The sequence below is a fragment of the Chinchilla lanigera genome, unplaced genomic scaffold, assembly GCF_000276665.1.
Source record: "Chinchilla lanigera isolate Chin_1 unplaced genomic scaffold, ChiLan1.0 scaffold00138, whole genome shotgun sequence".
Taxonomy (NCBI): Eukaryota; Metazoa; Chordata; class Mammalia; order Rodentia; family Chinchillidae; genus Chinchilla; species Chinchilla lanigera.
The window spans coordinates 114719-140361 of record NW_004955539.1 but is presented as its reverse complement, the minus strand read 5'-3'; the positions used below and the strand labels follow the sequence as shown (position 1 = coordinate 140361).

General features: G+C 38.7%; 1 protein-coding gene across 1 annotated transcript; it reads right to left on the bottom strand.

The window, feature by feature from the left end:
• Positions 1-11214: 11214 nt before the first annotated feature.
• On the bottom strand, positions 11215-12657 carry Ldoc1 (leucine zipper, down-regulated in cancer 1). The gene has a single exon (XM_005410901.2). It carries the CDS (start codon positions 12473-12475, stop codon positions 12038-12040), a length of 438 nt encoding a protein of 145 aa, XP_005410958.1. The 5' UTR covers positions 12476-12657; the 3' UTR covers positions 11215-12037.
• Positions 12658-25643: the final 12986 nt, after the last annotated feature.

The following is a 25643-nucleotide window of genomic DNA, read 5'->3' as shown; positions in this document are numbered from 1 at the left end:
GTCCTATTTGGACACAGTGGGACATGCCTATAATCTCAGCTACTCAGGATCTTGGGCAAGAGGATGTTGCATTCAAGGCCAGCCTGGACAATTTAGTGAGATTTTGTCTCAAAATAAAAATTTAAAACCTGCTAGGGATGGCGCTCAGTGGGGGATCCCTGGGTCTGCACAAGCCTGTGGGTTCAATCCCCAGCACCAAAAAAACTGTATTTAATTATTAACTATTACTAAACTTTTAGTAATCTACTTATGAAACTATTAAACAAAGCACTTTCAAATAGAACATATTATTTTTCACTAGAGAATTCTGATGTACCAATTTTGCAGTGACTATTAGTTCACAGAAAACTTAAAATGAGTTTCAATATGGCTTAATCCCACTGCCATTTAAATTGTTCCAGAGTATAGTAAAATGAAAATTTTCATTTTGTTAATGAAAGGAGTATAAAATTGATACGTACATTTAATAAAATTGCACAAACAAGAGAACTACAAATCAATCTTATAAATATGGATGGAAAATTTCAAGCTCTATTATAAAGCAGAGTCAAATTGTGCATTAAAAATAAAAAGAAAGAATGACATTATGACTAAGTGGGATTTATTCCAGAAATCTAGGGATTACATAATATTAAAAATTGTATTATCTGATATTTAAATAAATCTTAGAAAGAATCTAAAGCTTTTCTCCATAGATGCTGAAATCAGGCAGTACACAACTTAATATCGTAATGTAACATGATATAAAATACATGCTATAAATAAACATTATAAGTATGTATGTATGTATATAGGGGTAGAGCTACTTTTAAGGCGTTATCATCAAGGTGAGAAAGGAAAGAAGAATTCCCTCTACATCCACTAAAATTTCATAAGAGAGAAACTTTGGAGGCAAGAGAATTGAAAAAGCATTTTTTACATACAATAGTATATCTGGAAAATAAAATCCAATAAATAAAAACTAAAGTAAATTTCAAATGTTGTTTTGTGTATGACATAAAATTAGCACAGAAATCAGTATCATGCATGCCCACATGCACATGCACACACACACCCGCACACACACACGCGTGCTGAGGAAAATCAGAATTGAATTAGGAATACTGTATTCAAAACCTCTATATGAAAATATTACAACACTATACAATGCTCAGAAGTAAATTTGAAAAATCAAAAAGTAATTTCTTTTCTTTGGATTACTCAAATAAATAAAGATATTAATTCTCCCTAAATTAATATACAGTTGTGTACTTCATAATGATGTGTTGGTCAATTATAACTGCATGTAGATCGTGCTCCCATATAATGATAGTGAGGCTAAACACTGTTAGGCAACTATTAATGTCATACTGTAGCACAGTACTCATCTGCCACTTGTATAAAGAACAGCACATAGTCATGTGTAATACATAACATTATTAATGATAAGTGACTGTGTTACTGACTTATGTGTTTACTGTATTTCAATTTTATTGTCATTTCAGAGTGCACTTTTTCTACTTCTGTGAAACATATGCCGTGTTGTGCCAGCAGCAGCCTCCTACATTCATACATCTTGTGTTTATTCCATCTCCTGATTGCATCATTTTCTCTTTTTGATTTTAATCTTCTCTTGTTTGTTCTTCATGGCTGCAGAGCAATAGGCTATATAGCATATATATGTGTGTGTGTGTGTGTGGGTGGGTGTGGGTGTGTGTTTAGATTATTTAGGTTTGTGTATGTGCATTCTGATGCTTGAGCAAAGACAACACCCTCGAATGATGCGTTTCTTAGCTGTATCCCCACTGTTAACTAGGCAAGACTATACATGCAATGCTATCTCAAAAAGTGCAAGTTACTTTTTCCTGAGGCTAGACATGTGGATTCTAAAATTCATATGGCAAAATACACATACAAGAACCCTGAAAAACAAAAGCAATGAAGAGAGGACTAGTACTGTCAGATATTAAAACACAGTCTAAATTTTCTAAAGCTTAGATTGAATGCTAATCACAGAAGAGTAAGGAATATAGATTAATTTAAATCAAATGGAAAGTCCACAAACAAAAACATGGGAAAATTTAGCATATAATAAGCCCAGCACAACACTGAGAAAAAGATGTGTGTTTTAACAAATGCCTTGGGACACTTCCGTAGCCATCTGGGGAAAAAAGTTAAATCAGATTTTTACCTTTCACCATACACTGGAGGAAAATCCACAAAGAACAGAGATGTAAATGTTTTTTGAAAAACTGAAGTGACAAAAGTACTAACAGAAAGCATTAGGAATATTTCTCTATAATCTGGATGTAGGGAACATCTTCAAACTGCAGTATAACTTACAACATAGGACCAATATAAAAGAAAACACTGATACATGTATATATAAGAATGAGGGCAGAAAATGGAGCTCAATGGCAGAGCAGCTGGCTAGCACATGCAAGACCTTGGGTTCCATCACCAGCACTATGAAAAGAAGAGGAAGTAAAAATATGTGTACTGTAAAAATATGAATACCATCCAAAGGTAAAAGAAAAATGACACTCTGGAAGAAAAATCTGTGTGACTTATAAATAAAACAGTAATTTTCTCAGCAGATAAAGAGCTTTTCCATGACGTTGCACAACTTTGTGAATACATTAAATACCAAATTATATATATTAAAATGTGAATTTCATATGCAAATTATGTCTAAATAAGATGATTTTGCTATTTTTTTAAGACAAGCTAATCCAAAATTTTCCTTCCAATTGAATAGTAACTCCTACCAGTGCATCATTGCTTGTGAAAAATGGGGATAGAATCAGGAATTCAGAGTTGAAATGATAGTGCCAGACATTCTCCCTAAGGGCTCCAACACTGCTAAATGGATAGCAAGAGTTGCAGCAGTGTGTTAGTCACTTTCTCATTGCTAGGACAAAATATGCAACACCTATAATTTATTATTTTGGTTTTGATAGTTTTTATATTATGTTTGCAATACACAAGTATTATATTCATCTTGGTAAAATATATAGATATATACATTATATATATATCACATCTTCATCATTTTTATTCCCCCTTTCACCTTGCCCTCTTCTTTCCCTCGTTCCAGGCTTCTTTCCTATATCCAGAGTATACCTCCGTTTCCTACCGTGTCTTTTTTTTATTTTACTCTTTAATTTATTTATATTTTGGCTTTCGCACCTAAGAGAAACCATGTGATATTTAACCTTCTGTGACTAATTTATTTCAATTAGTATTATGCTGTCAAGATCCATCCATTTTCCTACAAATGATTCAAATTTATTCTTCATTATGGCTGAGTCGTACTCTACTGTGTATATGCTCATCAATAAATGAATGAATAAAGAAAATGTGGTACACCAATACCCACAAGTTAAAAGAGGGAAGTCTTACTATGGCTTATGTTTTTCTGAGCATTCAGTTCATGGGTAGTTGACTCTAAGAAAGAAATGTCATGGCCAAAGAGGATGGCAGCAGAGAACTGCTCACTTCATGGCAGTTGGGAAGCAGAGAGATAAGAGAAGTCAGGGACAAGAATACACTCTTCTAGGTCACCCATCAAGTGACACACTTCCAATCACTCCCACCTCCTAACAACGCATTCAGCTATAAACTCATCAATCAACCCACTGACAAGCACAGTGCCCCCATGAACACTTCCAATCACTTTCTTAAAGCCCCACCTGTAACTACATGAGATTTTGGGAGAAATTTTAGCTCTAAACCATGACAAGCAGTCTGGTGATGAACAAGCTTCTGATTAAAAATGAGAAAATGAATTTCCAGAGGAAATGAGTAATTTGAATCGGCATTTTAATAGGCAATTAATAATTAACAAATGAGCACTGGATTTGGGTTGGGAATTCCTGGCCCAGATTCTGACATGACAAGTCCTTGAATAGCACTGAGTTTCAGTGTCCCAATTTGGTAAATGTGAATAAAATTATCTCTTCATCAATTTATATTAAAGAAGAAAATTAATATAAAATGAATTGCACATGTCAGTGCTCTTCATGTTATTATTTTTTCAGTTCTTCAGAATGATTACAGGAACTTCAAGCTGAGTTACATACCCAGAATTTTATTTTTTTTTTTTTAACTTTAAGACAGGGTCTCATTAAATGGCTAAATTGCCCAGGCTGGGGAGGAACTTGTGCTCTTCCTCCCGAACTTCCTCTAGCGTTAACATTATAGGCAAGAGCTACCATGAACAGTGTTCATTCTTAATATCTTTGCTTGTGAATCTCCCTCTACTATTACTGGGTTTAAGTTAATGTGTGGACCACTTTTTAGATAATTCTCCAAGTTCATCTATTTTACTATCATTCTAACAGAACACAGAATCAGTCATCACAGTTAATCCTTTGTCCCTATTTTGCTAAATAACACACATCAGAGAAAAGATGAATAGAGCTAATTAAAATGTATCAACTAACAGATGAGATACTAGGTAGACTCTGTTTTTAATATTAGTCCTCAGATGATTACTCCCATGATATAAGAGTGGAAGTTTAAGCTCAAAGAAATCAAGCAAGCTGTCAGCAGTTACCATATAGATCCATGGCAGCCAGGCGTGGTGGTGCAGACCTGTAATCCCAGCACTCGGGAGGCTGAGGCAGGAGGATGGTTGTGAGTTCGAGACCAGCCTGGGCTGCAAAGTGAGCTCAAGGCCAGCCTGAACTGCAAACCAAGACCCTGTCTCAAAAAGACTAAATAAATAAATAAATAAATAAATAAATAAATAAATAAATAAATAAATAAATAAAATCCATTGCAAAGCTAGGACAGGGATAAAATCTTTCTCAGCAGCAACTCATTCTTAGTGAACTCAACCTTTGTTCAAAGAGTAAACCCTTGTCAACTCCCAGTGAACTAACCTTACCTTATATGCTTATCTTTCCTTTTTGAGGTCCATTTTTGGATGCCAATTTCACCTCCTTCACTTTGTATTCCGTGACTCACAGATTTCTTTCTTTTCTTCACATACACATTGATAAAGTCTACAACACATGCAATACCTCTTTCCATAGATGACTACAACCATTCCATTTTTCTTCTTGCTACACAGAGAGATAAAATGATATTTCAATAAGTAATACGAAAAATATTGGTCTTATTTTTGAAACATACACAGCAATATATATATATATATATATATATATATATTAATTAGTTAGTCAGTTAGAAAATAATATAGGACCCTGAAATTTTGTTATTTTCAGGTTCTCCCAACCCCACAGCCAAGTCTTGTTCATTCCCTCTCAACAGTTACCCCATACTTCCCAAGAACATAGACTATCACAGATGAGTTAATAATTAAAAATACTGAGCAACAGGAGCAAGAAGAGGAAGTCCAGAAATCCTCCTGTGAAAATACTGTCAGAAATCTTCTAAGCACATCCAAGTACAATGAAAAGAAGAGAGTGTTATAGAAATGACCCATAAATTGTTAAAAAAGGACAAAGTACAGTGGTTGTCAGACCTGTCTCATTTCTGGAAAACAATAAGAATGCAGTGTACAAGCCACCAACATTGAGTTACTGCTGCCAGAGGAAATGCTGTTGGGGACTGTACTGAAAGTGGCATAGAAAGTTGATTCATGACTGTATTTTAGTGAGAAAGTGAAATATCACTAAGAAATAGATGAGACAGTAAAGGATTCCAAGAACACTTCCATAGAGGGGGAAAGATGAAAGAAATGTCAAATATCAACTGGGATGTACTGGCACATGCACATAATCCCATCACTCTGGGAGACTGAGACAGGAAGACTGAAAGTTTGAGCCAAGCCTGCAATCTAGGTCATTGCAAATGCTCTGGGATCAAAATAGCATAGAAGGAGGAGAAGGGGAAGAAGAAGGGGAAGAGGGAAGGAAGGGGAGGAGAGGGAGAAAGGAGGAAAGAAAGGGGAGGGGAGCGAGGGAAGGGAGCGGGAAGGGCGAAGGAGAGGAAAGGGGAGGAGCAGAACAGGAAGAAGGAGAAAAGGAGGAGGAGAAAGAGGAAGAAGATGGGGGAGGGGAAGGAGAAGGAGGAGGTAGAGAAGAGGGTGGAGTAGGAGGAAGAAAGGCAAACTACATTCCATAAAAAATACCAAGAAACAGAGGTGATCTATTATATCATCATTTTAAAAATATGAAAGAATCATAAGGTAAATAACAAGAGGATATGCATGGGGCCAGTGAAGCTAAACTGAGCTGGCAGCAAGAGGCAAAAAAGTGTCAGGAAAACAAAACTATCCCAGGATTTAAGGCCTAATTGGAAGAAAGATAAAAGAATGACAGCTAAAGCTTAAAATTTTTTATAAGACTTAGAGAACAAGATTTAGAAATGTAAGCAGAACGAACGTGTCAAAATCTCAAAAAATTTAAAATAAGGAGGGCAAATAAAGGACTGTCAACATAAACTTAGTAGATATTACATACATTAGTAGATATTACATACATATTTATATGTGTATTAAATATTGAATAAGTTAAAGCCTGGAATCTACAGGCTTAATTGTCATATTGCATATTTGAACAAATGACAAAGGATGAACACTGAGGTATGTCTTATTCAAATATAAACAAAATCTTCCTGGACTTAAAAATCTCAAACAATGCATGAGTGGAAAGTAATAGGATGCACTCAGACATCTACAACAATGGTCAATACTAAAAGGTACTGGAGCATTGAGAATGTAGAGAGTGCAGCCCACAAGCTCTATGAATAAGGTAATTGTCATTCACCTTCAAAAAACTCCAAGGATATTATTCTCAGCAGATTTTTTTAAAGACAAAAAATAAAAACCAAAATCTAGCTAACACAAAGAGATATATTGAAAAGCTGGATAGGTTAGCAATTATTTATTCAATTTATCTGATATATTAAAATAGATGTGAAGGTAGCATTCACAGAGAAATGAAGAAAATATGTAAATGTTAACACAAAAGTGATAGCACTTAAAAAGATGACAGGTAATGAATATTAATGTCTATGTTGAGTTCATCATCCTGCATGGCTGAGTGTCAAAAATAATTATACCTGAAAAATATTTTAGATTTGTAAATAATTTTAAATTATTTTCAAACTATTTGAAGTTATAAGCAGTAAGATAAATAATAATAGCAATTAAATTGGACAGCACAAAGATAGGATGAGAGAATAGAAAAAAGTGGAAATATATTAAATGTTTGATTTTGTCTTCATTGTTGTTTTATCAGTTTTTTAATTTTTAAAATGAAAAAAAAAACCTCCCCAAAAAAACCAGCCAGAAATATTATCAAGAAATTTTAAAGGCAAATGACAAACTAGACCAATATTTGCAATATATATTGCTGATCACTAATAGCAAGCTTCTACAAGTAATAGAAATAACACTAACAATTCAAAAGAAAGCTGGACAAGCATATGAAAACTGTACAGCGAATCCATAATATAGGAAAATCCATAGAAGAAATGACTTGTTTCCTCAATGAATAAATTACAGGAAAACAAAAGGGTGAGAAGAACTGTTATCAATTAAAAGATGCTTAAGAGCTGTATAAACCAAATGTAATGTGCTCGCCTTTGTAGAAACCTAATTTTTAAAAAATTAAAAAGACAGTTCTAAAACACTGAAGATATTGTAGTATTATTGAGTATCAAATATTAGATTAACAATTGTTAATTTTAGTAGGTGTGATGATAATATTGTAGAGTTTGTTTTTGAAGGTCTGTTATACAAACATGCTGAATTGTCGAAGGATGAATTGATATGATATCCGGGATTGGTTTTAAAGTACGCCACTAAAATTTGAGGAAAGAAAAGTGGCAGAAGGAGCAAAGATGATAATCATTTCTGAATCCAAGAAATGAATCTATGGGAACTCATTACACCATTCTCCCTACTTCTGTATGTTTGGAGTTTTTATTGTGTATATGTTTGAATGAGCAGTTTCTACAAGTCCTACACAGCAGTGCATTTACAGGTGTCTAGAGAATAGATAAATCAAAAATACCACAATGGCTTCAGTTACCACTGAAATATAATTCCCTTTACATTCTTTCACTGATAGTTTTAAAAGTAAAGCTTTAAAATGAGCCATATAAATATATATATATATATATATATATATATATATATATATATATATGTGACAGTTTTGTATCTTGAATTAACTGGATAATTCGAACTCACTGGTCAATTCAATTAAACTTACCATTTAGGGATTTTAGCTAACGTATATGAAACATATTTCAATTTTGCTGATGAAACCATTGGTCATTTGGGGAGAGGCAGCATGCACATGTTGCAGATATGATCATGAGAAAAAAAGAAGAGAGCAATACGAATTTTACTTCATCTGGGTATTCTGAAATATCCTTTGAAGCACTTCATACCTAACCCACTCTCCCCACAGACTCATATGGAGGAGTGCTTCTGTTTCATTAGCAAATCCCACGATGGTGTTCACAGTTCCTTCAAATGCTCTACTGTCCATCTCAGGGTAAAATAAAATAAAATAATAAAATAAAATGTCTTCAGGCAACACAACATTTGAGGACAAAGGGGAGAATCCCAACAGGCCATTCAGTCAGGGGAAAGAAATAATGCAAGGCAAATGACCAAATTTTCATTAAGGGAGGTGGAAGGTTCCCAGGACCCACAAAGACAGAAAACATGAAATCCACCTTTGGAACTAAATATACTGAAACCATAGAGAATATACTTGATCTACTCAGTAATGCTAACTGTGGCCACTTTTGACAGTACTTAGCAAAATCTATATTCCAAAGCAAAGATCTTCTTTATACAATAATTCAATCCTACCACTGAGGAAAACATACTCAGGATCTTCCACTGACACTGCTTTAGTAGCTTAGTTTTAGTTGTTTAAGAACCTAGAACTCAAAAAGATTTCTCCCTCTAGCCTGCCTCCAAGTTGCTGACATTTTCACCGTTTTAGCAACAGAAACTGATCAATTATACAATGTGCCTGCTGTAGCTCTAGGTTTATATACAGCACTGCAAAGCATGACAACATAGAATTATGAATGGCAGTGCTTACCTATTCAAATAAATAAAACCCAAAGACATAGTGGTAAATTTAATATGATTAAATGATTATGACCTTTAATACGATTTTCATTTCATTGATAACTTTAGTAACCATTTCAAGTCTAGTAACCATTTCAACAGTAGTATGCTCAAAATGAGAATTGAGAAGTCTGAAGGTCATATTTGTTATTTCAGCATTTCTACCTATCTTTAATGGTTTTCATCTACTGGTGATTTTGTTGTGGATATGCTTATCATTTTCTTAGTTTTGCAATACCTTATGCCATTTTCATGAATTCCTAGAGCCCTTGCCATGCTCGTTTTCATTGTGCAATCTGCCCCCAAAGTAATCAGAGTGTCACACTTTCCTGAAGCTCACAGAATAACGTTTTCCACAATGCATGAAGGATAGACATTGTGTACGCACCCCCACACAGGCATGCACACGGCCATGGCAACCTGATGTGCACTTGCACACGTTCGGGACATCTGCATTTCAGATCCCTGAGCTCCTTGGCCCACCTCTCCTGAAGGCTAGTTAGATGCTGCCACACCATAGCATCCTCAGGGATCACAGACACCTTCCTTCCCCATGGGGTGTCTGTTTGCTGGGCTTATCTTCAACTGCCAGCCAAGAAAGGTCACTCCCAGATCTAATCACAGGTCAGATTCTCTTCCTGGTCTGGCTCTGTAACTAGCTATTATCACACTTCTTGCCATCTAAAAAACAGCACATTTGAACTACTATGAGGGTAAGGTCCATATTTCACTCATCAGTGTATCACCAGCTCCTCTCAAAATCAAATCAAATTTGGAATGAATGTCTCCATTTCTAGCAATCTTCACCCCTGACATTTCCTACAAAAATCAAACTCATAACCAGAGACCTCTTTCTGAGATTTTGTTTTCCACACCTGTGAGTATTAAGTCATAGACACCGAGCGCTCAAAATATAGCCAGGGCAGCTCTAAAGGCCCTGTGAGCGGAAATTAATTTAATTCACACCTATAAAGTTACTAGTAGGTGACTAACATCTGATATTTGATCCACACTTGCATTACCAGCACAAACAAAAAAAACATCCTTCTTCAAAGAGTTTTAAAGCATAAGGAAAATGTATTATTCTAATGAATTAAATGCCTGGAGTCAATCCAACCTTAGGGCCTGTATTTCTGACTGCTTACAGACAGATCAGATTGTTACCTCTTCTCTGCCGCTACTGGCCCTGTACATACCTGCGTTCCAGCCTTTGCAGAAACAAGTAGGTTGCTTTTACTCAATTTCAGTTTTCTTCTCGCCTGGAGCTATTTGTGCACAGGAGCAGGGTAGTTATGCCTTTTATCCTACATTGGTATTGTTGGTCCTGAGGACACACAGGTAAATGTAAAAATGGAAGTCAGAGCCCCTGGAATTTTCTTGAACAGTTCTAACTGCCAGAGACAACCCCCACAAATCCCTCCACCAAGTCTCTCTGCTTTACACATTTCAGTGACTTCACCTAGGGTTTCAGACACACTGTGGTGTGCAGATTTTTCTCAGAACCCACCCAAACCCTCTTCCACTGCCCAAACAGAAGCACAAGGTCTGGTTCCAGAGATACCCCAGCATCTTGCCAATTTCTAGGTAGGAATCTGGGGCACATGTACCAGTGGACATTCTAAGAAAATGTAAAAATCTGGCTATATAAATCATGGGTACCCTTACACAGGATCCAGGATTTAACATTAGTTTAAACATCTGAAAGTAGCATTAAAGTAATGTACCATGTTGTTTAATGAAGTGTGAATTCAACAGCCCTTAGGCAATAAGGACTGAGGGGCAGAATTTCCCCGGCAATGCTAAGAACCTGAAAGCTCCGGGAAGTAGGGGCTTTAAGGTGTATGCCTGTTGTCTTAGTCTAAATATTAACAAGGCCCCCTTTCATTCTCCAGTGTCCTGGTTTGGGATGATGAGCCACCTGTTCAGCCAGCCTTTACCTATGCCACGTTCAGGGCTCCAGAAGCCATCCCTTTCACCAAGTCTTTAAGAAATACCTTGGTGTGGAGAACATCACATAGCCCTGTGCTTGCTGCTCTCTGTCCGCTAGAGATGAAAATGGGAAATACTGGGATTGAACTGGGTACCCTGATCTCAATGGGACTAATGAGGGGAAAAGTGAGAGTGGCAGAGGCCAATGATAACGCTTCACCATTAAAAGACAACAACTCTAATTTTTGTAGTGCTTGATATTTATTGAAAAGGATGCTAATGCTTTTTCCAGATAGTATTGAGGAGCTGGATTGAGTGCCCGTTTCTGCTTATTTGCTTCATTGTTTTTAATATCACTTGTCCAAATACACACACATCTGTGTGAGACTGCTGCGATTATGAACAACCAACAGCTGTGCAAAACTGGTGCATACGAGAAAAGAAATGTCAGTGTCTTGGCTGCCAGGCACACCAGGCTCCCGCAGCAATCTAGTAGGGCAGGAAAGGAACCTGGGCCGTGGATGAACAACTAACCAGCTGTAAAGACTGGCCCTTTCAGGGTCAGGTGAGCTGTCCAAATCAGTGTCCGAAGAGTGTAGCCAACTCAGGCATCTTCTAGGTCGGTCCTTATCTCCAAAAGCAGTAGTCTGTAGGTGGGATGCAGTAGATGGTGGTAAAGTGGCGGCGTAAGTCTCTGGGCAGACTACGCCTGGCAGGCAGGTGGGTGGGTGGCAGCAGCAGGACTGTGGGTGGCCGGACCAGTTTTGACGGGGGCCTGGCCAACAACTGGGGCGAGGAGAACCCTTCACAGTAGCAGAGGAAGGGGGCTGGGACTGGGCAGAGTTGACACAGCATGCTTCAGGGCAAGGCCCAGCCCCAGGCCCCACAGCAGGTAATTGGAGCATTATTCCTGGAACAAAGACAAGCACTACAGCGCATAACGAGTAGAGAACGAGGACACAGGAGGCAAAGAAGGGCTGAACGCTGCAGCTTCGGGAGCGGCAGGGGGTGGGGGAGGTGGCGTGCGGGTCCCTCCCCCTCGAGGCCCAAGGGGCTCCAGGCCTAGTAATCATCCTCTTCATCGTCCTCGTCGTCCTCGTCGTCATCCCAGCCAAAACACTGCTTCATCTCATCGAGAAAGGCCCGGTAATCGCCTAGGATGGGGCTATCCATCTCGATGTAGGGCACCACCCACTCCTCCGCTTCCCCGGTCAGCAGGCTGATTAGGAATGCCACTTTCATGGCGTCGTTGCAGAATCGGTTTTCATTCACGAGCATGTAAGACGCCGTCTGCACGATAAACTCGGGGAGCCGGGCGCTCTCGCCGTTAAACGTTTCGGGGAAGGGCACCGGGCAGCTCGGCGGACGTACCTGGCGCAAAAGACTGGCCCTCTCGCACACCAGCAGCCGCAGCTGTTCCATGAGCTGGCTGTTCTCGATGCTCAGCGCGCGGTGCCGCACCAGGAGCGCGTGGAGCAGCAGCACCAGCTCGTCCACCATCGCGACCTGCTTCGAAGGGCTGGGCTCCTCGGTTCGGTTTGGCTCGGCCAAAGGGCACTCTGAGGCCTCGCAGGAAATGCGCGTCCTTGGAGGCGCTCGGCGGCCGGGGTGGGGGTGGGAGAGGTGGGTCCGGGCGGCTGCGCAAGCTCCGCTCACAAGGCTACTCGGCCGGCCAGTGCGCCGGCGCGCGCGGCGCGGCGGGAGGGTGTGGCCCGGGGCTGCGCGGAGGGTGGGGGCGTGGCCAGGGTGGGGCGGCCCGGGTTCCGGACGCTGTCCGGGAGGGCGTAGCAAGAGAAGGGAACCGGAAGGTCGCAGCGCCGCGGCGGTTGGTCAGTCAGAGGCTGACAGGTACTGGTCGGAAAGCCGGCAGAGGAGATGTGGGAGAAGACTGAACGCGCACTGTGGCTCCTCGGTCAGAGTCTGCCGACGTGCTCTGGCTGAAACCCTACTCCCCGCTGACTCACTCCAAGCAGTGTTCCTTTGTGAGTCTGGGATCACTAGGTTGTTTGACACACTGTTTTCTTAACACTTTTCCTTCTTTATTTAAATCTCAAACGGAGAAATACTGACACTGCTGGCCGCATCGCTGGAGTTCACATCCTGTCAGAGTCCCGAAGACCCTCTTGGGACCCATCTTTCAAGACAAAGCAACATTAATGATATTGTATGCTTCTCTTTAAAAAAAAAATCTAAATCGTTTCAACATAATAAGTTCTGTGAAATTAGCATCCCATAACCTTTTGCAGTGGTCTTATCCTTGACTATTTCATGTTGGTGTTCGTGCCCTTATTTCTGGGTAACATTCCTTTCATAACAATGCATAAACCGTTTAGAGGTTTGTGTTTTTAGATAATTTTGAGTTCTCTTTTGAAATGTGATTATTCAAGTAGTTGACAACTGCTGGGTCCAGCAACTTAGAGCCCACATACAGTACTGGCTTTGCTTTTAAAACAGTTCCCCAAATTCAATCACTTCTTCCACTGCTACCCTGACCCCAACCTGCGTTTCTCACCCAGCTCGCTGCAAATAGTCCTCGGCTATTATTCTTCTCTTCCTACAAGACATTCTATGCAGAGTAGGAACAGGAATCTTGCAGAAGGAACGTTAAATCCTTTCAAGCCCCTGCTCAAAACCCTCCAAGTTTCCCTTCTCACTCAGAAAGAAAGAAAAGAAAAGGCAAACTCGTGGTCACGGCCTGCAAAGGGCCCTGCCTCTCCGCTGCCTCTGCTCTTCAAGCGCCCTGGTCAACTGTAATGAGACTGCTGTACAAGGCTGTCTCTCCCGTTGGCTGATTGACTCGTTTTCCCTTTCCTTTCAGAGAGGGTTTTCATGACCACCTCGTCTGTCATAACACTGTTCTCTGCTGGCATTCTCTCTCCCCTTACCTCACTCCGTTCGTCTATACAGCATCACCATAAGCACAACCACCACCTTGCATAGCACTTTAGTCAGCATCCGCTTCCACCTTGGAATGTAAGTCCATGCAGTGAAGGGACTCCATTTTGCCACCTGCCCTTTCCCTAAGGGCTCTAAAAGTGCCAGGCCCCAAGTAAGGGCACCATAAATGTTTGATGAAAAAATATTCAGTTATCTCAGAGTTCAGGTGTTGAGATAAGATGAAGAAATGGTAGCTGCAAGAAGTTTACAAAATATTCTTCATATTGCCTGGTATAGAGGGGCGTGGTGGTGCACCCCTTGTAATTCCAGCACTGGGGAGGCTGAGGCAGGAGGATTGCGGTGAGCTCAAGGCCAACCTGGATTACTCAGTGAGAGGCTGTTTCAAAAAAAATCAAATTGTCCAGTATGCCGTGTCTTTCATTTATGAATCAGTCTCCATTGTGAAATGATTACTACTATAATCAAAATGGCAAAATAAATTTTTAAAATAATCAAATTCACTCTTTTATACTAGAATTGCGTGATCACCCTGTAAATGGGAGGCTGAAAGAGAGGAGAGAAACAGCCATAACCCAGAGCCATAACTGGGAGAGAGAGGAGGAGTAACACTGGTGACAGGGTAATGGTGGACACACAGGAGTAAGGAGGAATGTGAGCCCTTGCGCTGGCCTGGGTCAGGAGCTCCCACAATAGACAATAAAATCACTGAAGCTAAGCAAAGATCCATTCTCACACTTTCAATTTGGCATCTTAAAGTGTTTACTATGAGCTGCATCAATCTTCAGTGGCTGGAATGAAGGAGACGGAAGGGAGATATCAGAAATAAATGTTTGGTCATTGTGCCTATTCACAGCTCAGGCTGGAGCATGGGCGTGGCTGGGGCTCCACTTGTCCTAATATAGGAAGAGAGGTGAGGGTGATGGAGCTGGGATGCTGCATACCCATACATGAACAGGAATGTACACTTGGCAGCCGGAGACCCCCCAGTCAAATATTTGCCAAAAACCAGGAAAGCTCTCAGCTGGCAGATCTATACCAGAATCCCACCCTTTCTGACTGTAATTTGCATGGCCTTCCACAGAACAATTAATATGTCTCGACTCTCATGAATCTAGTGGGTCCAGGCAGCTCTGTGGGGAATCAGACATGATTAGGCTGATGCTTCCCTAGCCTGCTTCTATTGCCCCACAATAGGGAGAGGCCGGATGGAAATCCAATGAGTGAACATCATGTTCCTGGAAGACAAGAAATTGCCTGGTCACAAATGCCTAAAGCAGAACAGAGACTCTGTGAGGAGGTCCACCCCAGCTTGAAGGGGAGGGGTGAACGTAAGCAGTTTATCACTGACTCACAGAGGAAGCAGCTGCAAAGAGGAATTGAACACACTGAATCCTAATGTTCATGTTAACCAGCTTCTGGGTGCCTGCAAGGCTTTCTCACCAGCACCAAGGCCTACCAGCCCTGCTTTCTCCATCCCCCTTACTTTGCCTTCTTCATTTCCCTTCCTCGTCTCATGTGATCCTTGAATGTTCCTTTCCACCTGTGAGAAGATGCTCGGGGAAAAGCCAAGTACTTCCTGTGAGTTGCCTCTGGATCATTAACTTGATGAGTACAGATAGGACTCAGAGTACCTTGAGAGTGGCTTGACCCTCAGCAAGGGGCAGGAGCACAGTTCCAAGGTTAATGGGTGGTCCCTGGTGCAAATCACTGTCACCATCTTCCACGCTCCAAACCCTTCCCTGCTACACAACTAGCAGCCAACCGGTAAAGTTTCCTTAAAACAAACATGCAAATTGCCAATTGATTGTTCAGTCACTAGAAGGGAACACACAGCGCACCTGGACAAGAATATGCATCCTGGAGCAGAAAGTAGTTTCAGAGAGGAAATTTGCAAGAGAAGTAGACAGATGCCACCAAGAACCAGGTTCACAGGTTCCACTCACCCCCTTCTTAGCCAAATGCACCTGAAGCATCTTTTCACAGGAACCAAATCCGGAAGGCTGTAGAGGCCTCTGGCTAACAGAAAGGGATAAGGAAGGATAGCTTCCTCCTTCCTGTCTTTCACTCTCTCTAGCTTTCAAAAGTTCCCTGAAAAGATTCAACATGTTTTGTTAAATTAGTATATTCTTGTGGTTTAAAGATATTATGATAAAACATAAAATAAAATAAAATAAAGATATTATGATAAATAATATTGGTGTGTTAAAAAAGATTAGCACCTCTTGTCATCCCCACAAAAATATCACGCAACAAAACTGTTGAAAATTGAAAACTCGGAATTTCCATTCTTTCTCTTGCTCTGTCTCCCCCAAGAAATAGTGTTCCCCATTGCTATCTGTCTCCCAAAAAATTATATCATAGTCCACCTAAATTTCTCAGGAACTCCCTCTGCCTGAGAACTAAAGAAACTCCCTCCTGTTCACTTTCTCAGACAATTCAGGAGAAGTGTGATCATTAATTAAGAACATCCCTCCAAAGATAAATATTGTGAATTTATATTTCTATAATTGTATGATAGTATCTATGAATGAGTGTCATATATTAGGCAATTTGTATTTTCCGTGTATATGTTTCTGTATTGCTGTTTTACAGAATATATTGCCTGCAGCATATTGCACTAGGATTGTTGTCCTTCGTTTTTGATTTTCTTGCCTAGTTATTATAATGTAATTAGTCAGAGTCCTTCCACATGAGCTTATACACATGGTTTATTTCTAACACTCCGTATATTTCAGAAAATATCTGGCAGCATGTTAAATCAGCTCTTATAAGTATTAAGGGAGGAGTCTGTGATAACCTGTGTCTGCTTGTTTGTTTTAAATGTTTAATAGGTCTCTTTCAAATTGGTTACTTTCACCTAGACTGTTCTCCATGAGGCAGAATGGTATGGTAAACAGAAGATGATTACCAATTATTTGCACTCAGTAAAGAGGTACAAACAATTTTTCCTCCCCTTTAATTTGATTTGACAGGTAGAATTTAATGAAGTAGCTTAAATATATATGAAGCAAGGCCTTGAACACGTGAATAGTTCCTTTCCCACAGGGTGAACTCCCTCTGGGGAGATAGAGCCATATAAGAAAGAAATCTACAGTCCTTGAGCTTCAAAGCTCCCCACAGGGAGAAAGGGAGATCATATAGAGGAGTGGCAAAACAGCCAACAAGCAGGAGACCGAAGCTCCTTTCCTTGGGTCTGCAGCCTAGCAGAGCCACCACCTGACAGTAGCTGAGAGAATGACTCCACGTGACTACATGTAAACCAAAAATAACCTTCCAGCCTAAGTGAATTTCTTTTTTATTTTATTTAATTTATTTAATTTTTTGGTCTTTTTGAGACAGTGTCTTACTATGCAGCTCAGGCTGGCCTTGAGCTCACTGTGTAGCCCAGGCTGGCCTCAAACTCCGAAGTGCTGGAATTACAGGCATGCACCACCACGACCGGTTCTTTTTTTTATTTTAAAGGGAAAAAAATCAATAACAAAATAGCAATGACAAAAATGAAAACAAAACAAACCAAAAATGATAAAAGGATAGACACCTTCAAAACAAGATGATAGGAATTAACAAGCTGAATTTCTGATCTAAGGACATATGGGCAAGTAAAAGCAGGTGCTTCTAAGCCACAAAGTCTGGGCATGGCTTGCTACATTGCTGTGGAGCCTGCCTGCAACATGGAGAAATTGAAGGTGTAACGCAGATAAAAGCACGAACCCTCTATCAAAAGAACAGTTGTGCTCTTTTGAAACTATCGATCTTTTTATTCTCTTAGATTCTGCTTTTTCCAGTTTGACATCCATTAATTACAGGGTGAAGCTATTGGTCAAAGTTTTTTTTTTTTTTAACTCCCCTTTGATCTCAAGCTTATATTCCAAAACCACTTCTTTATCTAATTCTCACACCCCACCAGTGTTTTCCTGACTCAGAAACACACCCAGGTACAAGATAGCTAGTGATAGCGTCTATCCCCGAACGCCCACTAGAATTTTTTAAAATATTTACTGTGCCTCATCTTGCCTGCCCCACAAATACTCCAATAAGGAGTGGTCTGGTGCTTCCTCCCTTCCTTCCCACCTGCTAAACAGAACTCAGTGCTTGTCCCTGTAGCCTTGCAGGGCATAGTATGTCCACTTTGCAGAAATCAAGTTAACAAAACTCTTGAATGACCTTGACCTTTTAGTTTTACCATCAGTTATCTCCATAGATCGAAGCACTGTCTGTACAACCAAGGCAAAGCTAAAGTAGTCTCTTCCTGCGGGAAATTCTAAAAGATGTGCATGTACATGCGTGCATCTGTGTCCTCATGTAGTTGTATCTAAGTACATTTGAATGTACTGCTGCCCTCTACCACCAAGAATGCTATTTGCAATGAGAACTGATGACATCACAGTAGGATGAAGATGGAATCAAAACCAATTGTATTTCTCTGGGGACTATATAGACCTATCTAAAAAAAATGAAAAACACTTCAGGGAAGCTTTATGCAAAGAAAAAAGTTTTTGAAAAAGTTCCCGTTACAAATGACTATACTCTTTTCTTTATTTGCTATGTGGCTTGAGCAAGTAATTTATTCCTTCTGAATCTCAGACTCCCTATCAATAAATGTGTGCAGTAAAAAAACTACATCGTAAGACTATAGTGAAAATCAAATTATATGATATAAACATATCCAGCAAACTACAAAGTGCTATGTATAGGTTACATATTCCTGTTCACTGGAGAATTCTGATTTACTAGTCGTGCAGTGACTAGTGTGAAATTTTTAAATTTTGTGTGAAATTATTTCATGTCTCTTAACACAGTATCCACAAAATTATCTATGAAATTTAAGGTAAAAATTACTGTTGAATAAGTATTCCCTAGGTTTTTCTTAATTTGATGCTTGTTTCTGTCATTAGGATGAGACAAGAGATTTTGGGGGTGTGTGTCCTTGATAACATTCCAAAGACCAATTTGTAATATTTTCTATCTTTCTGAACCATCTTTGGAGAAGTCATACTACCTCTGCGGTACAGATACACTATACATTGTCAGAGTAAAAAGGCAATTGTTCCTTCAGGAACCTGCTTTTATCTCTGCAGAACAAGGTGGTGCTCCCGGAAAGACCCGCAGCCCCAGGGGATTCTGGGTGAGAGGAGACATGTTTCTCTTAGCACTGGGAGCGTCCCTGATCAGCCCTCAGCTGTGTAGCATCATTCTCTTCTCTCAGGCTTCCTGGGATTTCCTGTTAGGCTCCTTTTGTTCCTTGGTTTCTCCTATGCATGGGGTGACTATTCCTCCCCACACAGAAAATGCACTCTTTGAATAAAAATCGTCCCTGAGCAGGAGCCACTGTGTGCTATGTAAGATTCCCTCTGAGCCTCTATCTCATCTCTCATACTGTTTGTTGCATGTACACCACTGTGAAAAATGGGGATGGAGTCACACATGGACATTACTGAGAAGACAGTGCTAGTTGTGTACCATAAGGGCTTCAGCGTTGCTAAATGACTGAAAGACCCGCTGAGTGGCCCACTAATAAAATTTTGTAACAGTTGAGGAAGCAAAGGGCCAGGTGGAAATGAGCAACACACACATGGCAAACAGAAGACATTAGCTTTAAAGGCAGCCTGAAACTGAGCAAAAAAAAATAATAAGAGCACTGGAATTTGGGTAAAAATACAAATTCTACACCTGATGTTTTTCCAGCTTTGTATGTGATATTATCTATCATTAACAAGCTTTGAGCATTTCTGAATCCCAATTTCCATATTTTCCCTTATTTGTAAAAAGTGAGTAAAAAGGCCCGATCATATTGTGTCTCAAAGAAGAAAATTAACGACTGCAAGTTTTTATGTGTAAAATACTTTTCGCACATTAATTCTTAATATCCATTCTTTTAAAATTTGTTTTGAAATAATTTCAAACTTACGAAAATCTTGCAGGAATTTTATGAATTCTTTATATCCTTCCACCAGTTGAACTAGTTGCTGAAAATCTTGTTTGACTTATCTTCCTCTGTGTGTTAGTACTTGTGTGTGTTTGTATTATCTTTTTCTCAAACCATTTGAAAGTTGAAAACATAAAGGTTCATTTCCACTTGTCTTAGTTTTCTCATTGCTGAGACAAAATACCCAACACCCAAAGTTAAAGGAGGAAAGGTTTTTTGACTCACAGTTTGTAGGAGTTTCAGTCCGTAATTGGTTGGCTGCAGGGCAGGATGGTTTTGCAGAGAACTGTTCCTGGCGGGCACAAGACAGCAAAAGTGACACGGGAGAAAGACAAGACTCTTTCTGTCTCTTATACTGTCAGCAGGACACGAACCCTAGGGCAGGTATAGCACTCACACCCTTAATCATAGACAGAGCTATGCCAAACCAATCAGTGGGCTGATTTACAAATCATACACCCTTAATCCCAGAGTCATACACTCTAGATTCAGAGACCTCTGAAAAAGTTACATGACCTCATAAAGCTTTGGGGGAACATCTAGACACAAACCACACCACTTGTTTCAGCAGGTACAGTATTTGCTAAAAGCAAATATGCCATATTACAAAACCACAAGTAATCAAAATCAAGGCAATTAACACTGATATAATACTAGTGTTTATTTATTTTAATAAGATTTTCCTTGCTACATTATAGAGTGGAAGATGCACAAACAACCCAGATGTACTTAGCCACTTCTTTTTTGACAAAGGTGCCAAAAACTTTCACTGACAGAAAAATAACCTCTTTAATAAATGTTGCTGGAAAGACTGGATTAAACATGAGAAGACTAAAACTAGACCCATATTTGCACCATGCACTGCACTAAAATCAAAATGCATTAAAGATCTAAATATTAAAGCAGAAACATTAAATCTGCTAGAAGTTAGAATGGGTAGAACTCTTGAAGACATTGGTGTAGGCAAAGACTTTATGAACAAAATCCCGATCGCACAGGAACTATCACAAGGAATAAACAACTGGGATGTCATCTTATTGAGAAACTTTTGCACAGAAAGAGAAACCACCAACAGAGTGAAGAGTCAACACACAGATTGGGAAAAATTTTTTGCCAGCTGTTCCTCAGACAAAGGATTACTATGGAGAACATATAAAGAACTGAAGAAAAGCAGACTGCCAAAATTAAAAGACTCAGTCTATAAATGGGCATCTAAAATGCAGAAACACTTCTCAGGTGAAGAAGTACAAACAGCAAATAAATACATAAAAAATGTTCAACATCACTGGTCACTCAAGAGGTGCAAATTTAAACAACACTAAAATTCTATCTCACCGTGGAAAGAATGGCTATCATCAAGAAATCCACAAATAACAAATTCTGGCTGGGCTGTGTTAGTATTTAATCCACTGAGTCCATTAATATTTTCTCCAGTTGTGCCTCAAATTAGCTTTTGGGTTCCAGTCAGGAGCCAATCCTAAATCACATAGTGCAATTATTTGTCATGTGCCATCAATTTTTCCAGTCTGAAACAGTTCTTCAGTGCTTTTCTTCATAAAAGTACAGACTTTGAAAATGTCTTTCTATTCCTGGTATTTCTCTGTTATTTGATCCATACTATGTACTTTAGGCAGGAATACCACAAAATCGTAGTGATGGTAACTTTATCACTCTGTTAAGACTGTTTCTGCCACATGTCTCCAATCCAAAGGTAAAACAGTTACCTCCCAATCAATGATAAATATTTTTACATTCTACTCTAAAGGCATGATTTAATTTCTTTTGCTCACACATTTATTTATGTCAGCAAGAGTCTCTGTATATTTATTTTATTCAATGGGTTGTAATAGATTATTATCATTGTTCATGTTCATGTTCATTTTGCCAAATTTTTCCAAGTGGGACCCTTCTAAACTAAATCCTGTATCCTACTGGTATGCTCTTCTCACTCTTCGAGCATTTCCTTTTTTGAAAGGACAATATGGTATCCCATGTATGTTCTTGTATTTTTCTGTCCTAACTCTGAAATCAGTCATTTCTCCATGAAACTCTCATTACCTTTAGTGTACAATAGTTTTCAGAAATAAAGATACCAAGGTTAACAGTACAAAGTGTTATTGATATTATTGATTTTTCACTCCTGATCAGTCATGGAGCCAAATATGGGCCTCAAATTTTACCTTGTTAAATAGTGCTATATCAATTTGAGATGAATTCTAGACTTAACATAAAAGTTGTCTATTAAATTTCTATATATCCAAGAAAACAATTAAATTTCAATTTTATAAAGACTTCAAATATTTTGTAAAACAAAAAATATCATTAAGAAAATTAGTACACAAGCCACTGAATATATATAAGCACATACACACAAGGGATGAATATTTAGCATACCCAAAATATCTTAAAACATAAAAATAGAATTTATGATAAAAAATATGAATGCATGAATATCTCCTAAGATCAATAATAAAAAGCAAATGCCTTTTAGAAGTCAGTTGTGCAGTTCTTTAGAGAAGTTAAACACATTCTTTTTTTCCTGCAGCCATGTTACATCCTATTTAATGAAATAAATTGAAAACTTCCATTCACATAAACATCTAAACATGTATTGCAGAGAAACTTTATTCATGTCTTAGTCACTCCCTTCATTGCTGGGAGAAAATATTTGATGCTTGCAATTTAAAGTTACTTTGATTCATATTTTGCAAGTTTCAGTCCTTGCTTGGTTGATGGAATGGTGGAAGGAGCTGAGTGGAGAAGAGCTGCTTACTTCATGGCTTACAAAATGCACAGAGAGACGGAAGGAGCTGGTGAGGGAGACAATCCCTTCCGGGTCACTCCCCCAATGACCTGCCATTGCCCATCGTACTCACTCCCCATTCTAACAGCAAGTCAGCTATAAGCTTCATAATCCAATCACCTACCAAATCCCCATGACGAGAATATGAGTGTTAGGGAGAATATAGACATCAAGAATAAGAATCTACAATTGCCAAGATATGAAAGGAATAAAATGGCCTTCGAACACTGCACAGATCCCCAGTGGTACATGCAGATAATGGAATATGGTACATCAATGAGATAAATGAGCTATAAAGCCATGAAAACACATGGCAGTGATGTATGCACATGGCAAAATGAAACACTTTACACTGCTAACTGAAATAAACTCATGCAGGAATGTATAAGGTACAACTACATGAAGGCAAGAGGCAAGAAAAGATAATGGAGGCAGTGAAAAGGTTCTTCATTGCCAGGGATTGAGGAGACTGAAAGATAAATGAGAAACACAGAAGATGTTTAGGGCATTAACACTACTCTTTCTTTTTTCTTTTTTGAGACAGGGTCTCAGTATGCAGTTCAGGCTGGGCTTGAGCTCACTTTGTGGCCCAGGCTGGCCTCAAACTCACAAGGATCCTCTTGCCTCAGCCTCTGGAGTGCTTGGGATTACAGGCATGCCCCATTCTTTTTGATACTTTAATGATGAGTATAGTTTATCACACATCTGTCAATACCAAGAGAATGTACAAGACAAAAAGTGAATCCTAATTAAATCATAGACTTTAGTTAATAATAATGTATCAATCCTGGCTCATCAATTGTAACACGTTTATCACACTGATGCCAATGTTAATTGTAGAAGGAGTGTGTTTGAGCAAGCGTGGTGGTACATGAGAACACTTTGTACTATCCGCTCGGTTTTTCAGTAAACCAAAAACTATCCTAAAATAATTTACTCATGAATAACAAAAGGAAGTAATCCTGTTTTTAAATAGATAAAGGTCTTGAGTAAAGTAATTCTCAACAGAAAATATAAAAATGCTCAAGAACTGTATGAATAGGAATTTAGTATAGTTAGTATAGATGAAATACAAAAAGATATCATTTTGTAACAAAATTTGTATGAATAACATTTTTAAAACTAGTAGTTTCAAATGATGTTGAATATGTGAAATGAATGTAATTTTCGCACACTGATGGTAAGAAAGCAAGTTGGAAAGCTGATTGGCTTTTTAAAAAACAGTCATATATATATATATATATATATAATGACTCACTATTTTACCCTTAGAATAAAAATATATTCACAAAGGTCTCTCACAACAATCCTCATTAAGAATTTGAAAAATATCAAATGTCCATGAGTATAACAATGCATAAAACAGTCTGCTGTATATTCTTATGATCAACACCACTCTAGAAACTAGTATCACACATAGCATAAAGATTCCAAAAAGCAGTATATTGAATGGATTAGACCAGACCCAATAAGACTAGTATATCTATATAGTTCCACTTACATAAAATTCAACAAGGCATATGCATTCTGCGATGAAAGAAATCAGAAGGCAGATTGCCTGGGCCTACATTTGGAGGGATATTGACTACCAAAATACCCAATGGTAATTTGGGGAGTGATAGAAATGTTCTATAATTATTATGCTGGGTTTTTCATTTCACAAAACTGTTAGAACTCATCACAGAGAACACTTAAGTTCTGTAAATTAATCAAACATACCTAAATCTTTATAAATAAGGGAAAATAAAAATAAATAAATACACGTTGTTGTAAGATCAAAAAAGAGGACTAGGTTATTGCCTTCCAAGACTTCAACAAAAGAAAAGCTGATGAAAGAAGTCTAAACATAACAAAATTGCTATTTAAGTAGAAGGACAAACAATGTTTTTAACAATTGGCAAAAACTAATGGAACGTATTTCTCACGAATCATTTTTGAAGATACTATTAAAGTACAAATTTTAGCTCTATCTGCCTCAGGACCCATTCTGTAAGTAAGTACTACTCTCACTGAACATTTTATATATGCATAGATTTAAATTTCTATGTGTTATAGGCTGAAATCTGTCTGCTACCCTAAATTCATACAGAGAAAGCCTAACTCCTATACTTCAGAGAATGACCTGATTTGAAGATAAAGTCCTTACATAGGTAATTTAGTTAAAATGAGAGTAGACTTCAAAAATATAACTGGTGTGCTTTTAAAATAAGAATATGAAAAACAGTTCCATCACAAAGAAAGGCCATGTGAAGACACAGGGAAAGGCAATAGATAAGTGAAGGAGAGAGACCTAGAACGGATCTTTCCTCAGAGGCTTCAGAAGGAATCCACCTGGCTGACAAATTATATTTGACTTCTAGACCAGAACTGTGAGAAAATAAGTTTCTACTGCTTAAACTTCTCAGGTTCATGGCCCTTTGTTGCAGCAGCCCTAGCAACCCAATACACTATGATGTGGTTAATTATCGCCAACTTCCTGAACCTTATCTCAGATGTCAGTTACTGCTCTGTATCAATGGAATCAGTACCAAAAGCACAAATTTTTCTGAAATTCTCCAGTCCACATGCCATGAGAAAAATAACAGGTACATATCATGAAAAGCGGCTAGCTGCATCACTTACTAGAAAGTTTGTTGGGGATTTGTCACTGCACATCTGATATTCTGTCCACCCACAGCAAAGCATGGCACGTTGCCTCCTCTCCTACCCCTGCATATGCCATGTTGTATTGTACAAAAGTGGATAACAGAAAGATGGAGTTGGTCAAAGAGTGAAATGCAGCAAAGTACTCAACATGAAATTAGAAAGTGACTGAAATAGGGTGAGGATGTCCTGCAGGAAGTAACACTGGCAAAAATATTCACATTATAGGCACTTTTGAAGAAATGCAATAAAACTGAAATGCAATGAATGAAATGTTGGAAGCTGATTCATAGTTAGAAAGAAATATGACAATTTGCCAACACAAAGAAAAGATGATTGTTTCTTAACTTGTTATATGGTAGTGATATTATGCCATATAGTTTTTGTTTTTACCTGTG